The sequence below is a fragment of the Liolophura sinensis genome, chromosome 4 (genome assembly GCF_032854445.1).
Source record: "Liolophura sinensis isolate JHLJ2023 chromosome 4, CUHK_Ljap_v2, whole genome shotgun sequence".
NCBI lineage: Eukaryota > Metazoa > Mollusca > Polyplacophora > Chitonida > Chitonidae > Liolophura > Liolophura sinensis.
In genome coordinates, this window is record NC_088298.1 from 19598141 (window position 1) to 19601279 (window position 3139).

At 40.7% G+C, this 3139-nt stretch overlaps 1 protein-coding gene across 1 annotated transcript; it reads right to left on the reverse strand.

Moving 5' to 3' along the window:
- Positions 1-1712: 1712 nt before the first annotated feature.
- LOC135464502 (zinc finger protein 862-like) lies at positions 1713-2768 on the reverse strand. Its single transcript, XM_064741927.1, has one exon. It carries the CDS (start codon positions 2766-2768, stop codon positions 1713-1715), a length of 1056 nt encoding a protein of 351 aa, XP_064597997.1.
- Between the last annotated feature and the right edge of the window lie 371 nt (positions 2769-3139).

The window sequence follows — 3139 nt, forward strand, 5'->3', positions numbered from 1 at the left end:
GCTTTCACAGGGATTACATTTAGTGCAAGCTTGCATGCAGGCCCGCGTCATATGCACAAGCATGCAGCATTGCTTCCACGGAGATGGGCATGTAGAGGTCTGTGTGCACAGCTGGGGCGGCTGAAATGACTTCCTCCAGAGATAGTTACTGTCCATGAACACAAGGTCTGGTCCCAAATGATCAGGCCCTCATGAAACAGTAAATGGACCATGTTGTGGCATAGATCTGGAGTCCACTTAAGTTCGCCTAATCTAATATGTTTCACCAGTGCGCAGTAAAGAGAAGTAAAATTGCCTTTGCCTTACTAGTTTCCACTCAAGCGAAAAACAAGGTGTGCTAGTGCCCTCAGTCAACTTGTGCCATGATCAGAGCGTTAGAACTGACTGACTGATTGAATTGAATTGAAGGCTGTCTAACGCCACACTGGATGTTGCTTTACAAACATTACGTTTAATAGATTAGAAACATTCATTTTGAAAACATGGTAAATTTTGGGAGCATTTTTCTTTCAACTTTTCACTAAATGTATTAAGTTATGCAACAGTCAGATAAGCAAATAAATAAACACGTTAAAGTTTACATCGATCAGTTGTGTAATTAGACATATGCATAGGCCTCTCACATTTGCGCCTCTTTTAAAGATTTTTCCCACATTACAATAGCTGTTTGACCTGCGACCAATAGCAAAATTTAAGACAGCTCTTATTTTTCCATGAAATTATAGTAATGACACCTTAATTATTCTACACAGAGACCTTCTCCATGGCTCAAACTGTCAGACCCTGGAACAATGAGGTCACAAGTTTAAATCCAGTTCTCACTACTTCTACTGCGACCTTAAGCTAGGACGTTTGTCAGATGCCAGACCAAGGACTGTGGTTTCCTTTGGTTTCCTGCACCCATTAACCTGACCAAAGCCCCATATACAAAAATGATTATATTTTTTAAAAAAAACCAAAAACAACTTTTAATAGCAGATTCTTGTCCACCCCGATTTGGCTATCAAACTAAATAACGGACTAAAAATACCCGAACCAGCTGATGCAATGAGCAAACAAGGATGGTAATCCAACAATTTGGTACACTGAGGGTAATTAGATCAGACCATGATTTTGTTTTTTGGGGTTTTTTTCCCCCAATTTCACTTTGCAGTAGCAGTACTACATGAAGTCACTAACACATTTTCCTCACATTCCTCATGATTGCCTCGCATACCTCTGTAACACTGGCCTACGTGATAAGGCCAGGGTTTTACCTGGCTGTAATTTTTGTGGGGTCCAATGGACCCCATTAAAAAAAAAAGTGGGGTCCCACATACCATAATGGGGGTCCAATGAATTTTTAATATATAAATGACCTGTAAAAACACATATATATATTAATGACCTCTGTGCTCTGTTTATTTTATTCAATGTTACAAATAGTTTTTTTTTCTCTATCATTAAAGTCAAACTCTCAATTTATGTTATGATTTTCACTTTTATAGTCACTAAGTGGCCTTGAGTGACAGTCTGACTAACTGTACACTGAGAGAACTTATTAATGAGGAAGTCTTTTTTTCATGTCAGTGAAAATTTTGGCTGCTCTGGCAAAGTCAAAGTGCTCCACACTGCCACCATTCAGTTTGATAAACATCAGCCTGTTTAGACGTTCTGGGGTTATCCGGTTCCTGGATTTGTTCTTGATTGCATTTTGGATGGAAAATCCCCTCTCACATGGGGCAGAGGAAACTGGAAGCACCAGCAATTTTGCCAAGTAACACAAAGTCAGGAAACTCTTCATTAAACTCTGTGATCAACACTTTCACAAAAGCTTCAAATGAAAGCACTTGGAATGACTTAGCTAAGTGTTTGAACTGTAGAAAGCTAGCTTCCATTCTGTCTTTGTTAACAAGCTCTTGGTAAAACTCTACTAACACACCAAACTGTTGCACGCCATAATCTAAGAGGTTAAGGTCACTAGGGTATCGCCCTGGGTTGAACAGGACATCAAAACATTCAAGCTTGTCTACCATGTCACTGGGAAACCTGTCATCAAGGTTACTGCTGAGCTTATCCAGGTAGGTATTTCTGATATCGTTAAACCTTTGTCTGAGAATGTTATTATCTGAAACATTCACATCATGGTACTTGGCTGCCTCTCCTGTTGGCATCTCACCCAAAGCATGGAGAACTTCCGTTACCTTGCTGGACCCTTTTCTCATGTCAGTCAATGTGTTCTTGGCAGAAGTAACACTGTGTTTGATATGAGAAAGGTTGACGGCATCTTTCTGGAACGTAAGGCTTAGAATTCCAATGGCTGTTAAAATGTCAATGAGGAGGGCTGTGAACAACAGGAACAATGAATTGCCAATAAATTTCGATAGTCCTACTGCTTTCGGTGATTTCTCCGCATCAAGGGAGAGCATAATGGCACAATAGCTGTCTAGAACCATTTTCACAGCAGACTCAATAGAAAGCCAACGAACAGATGTGGGTTCCACGATTTGTTTTGCCTTGCCGTTAAGAACAGTTTGTAGTTGTCTTAGCTCATCGTATCTGACAGAAGAATCCCTGTAAAACTGATAGAGTGAGTGTATCATGGCGTGATAGTTCTTGCAATACTCAATCGACTTTCCTGCCTGGGATACAGCTAAATTCAAACGGTGAGCCACGCAGCGGATATGGACAATATTCTTATTTCGACGGACCAGTTTTGCGCCGAGGCCATTGTGACGACCAGTCATTACAGCCGCTCCGTCAGTTCCCAGACCAAGGACTTTCTGCATGTCATCCTGGCAAATGTTTTTCTTTTCTAAAACTGAGATAATGGCAGTTTTAGTACCAGCAGCGGTACCGTCTGTTATACGTTCATTGCCTATAAACGACACATGCACTTCTCCATTGTCAATGTACCTAACATAAATGGCAATTTTTTTTCCACTGATACATCACAAGTCTCGTCCAACATTATGCCAATGAAGTCACTTGCCTGTAATTTGTCAAGAATGCTTTCCTCCGCGACTTGTTCTATACACTCCTCCATTTCGGAGACAATTTGCGGCCGTTTGTAGTACTGCTTCACTTTTACACCATTCAAAACTTGCAAGTCCATTAGGTCTCGAAAATTATCAGCGGCAATGTTATTTTTGGCCATCAC

Excerpts from the sequence above, each read along its gene's own strand:
- LOC135464502 (XM_064741927.1), bottom strand. The coding sequence starts at position 2,768 with ATGCAGAAAGTCCTTGGTCTGGGAACTGACGGAGCGGCTGTAATGACT.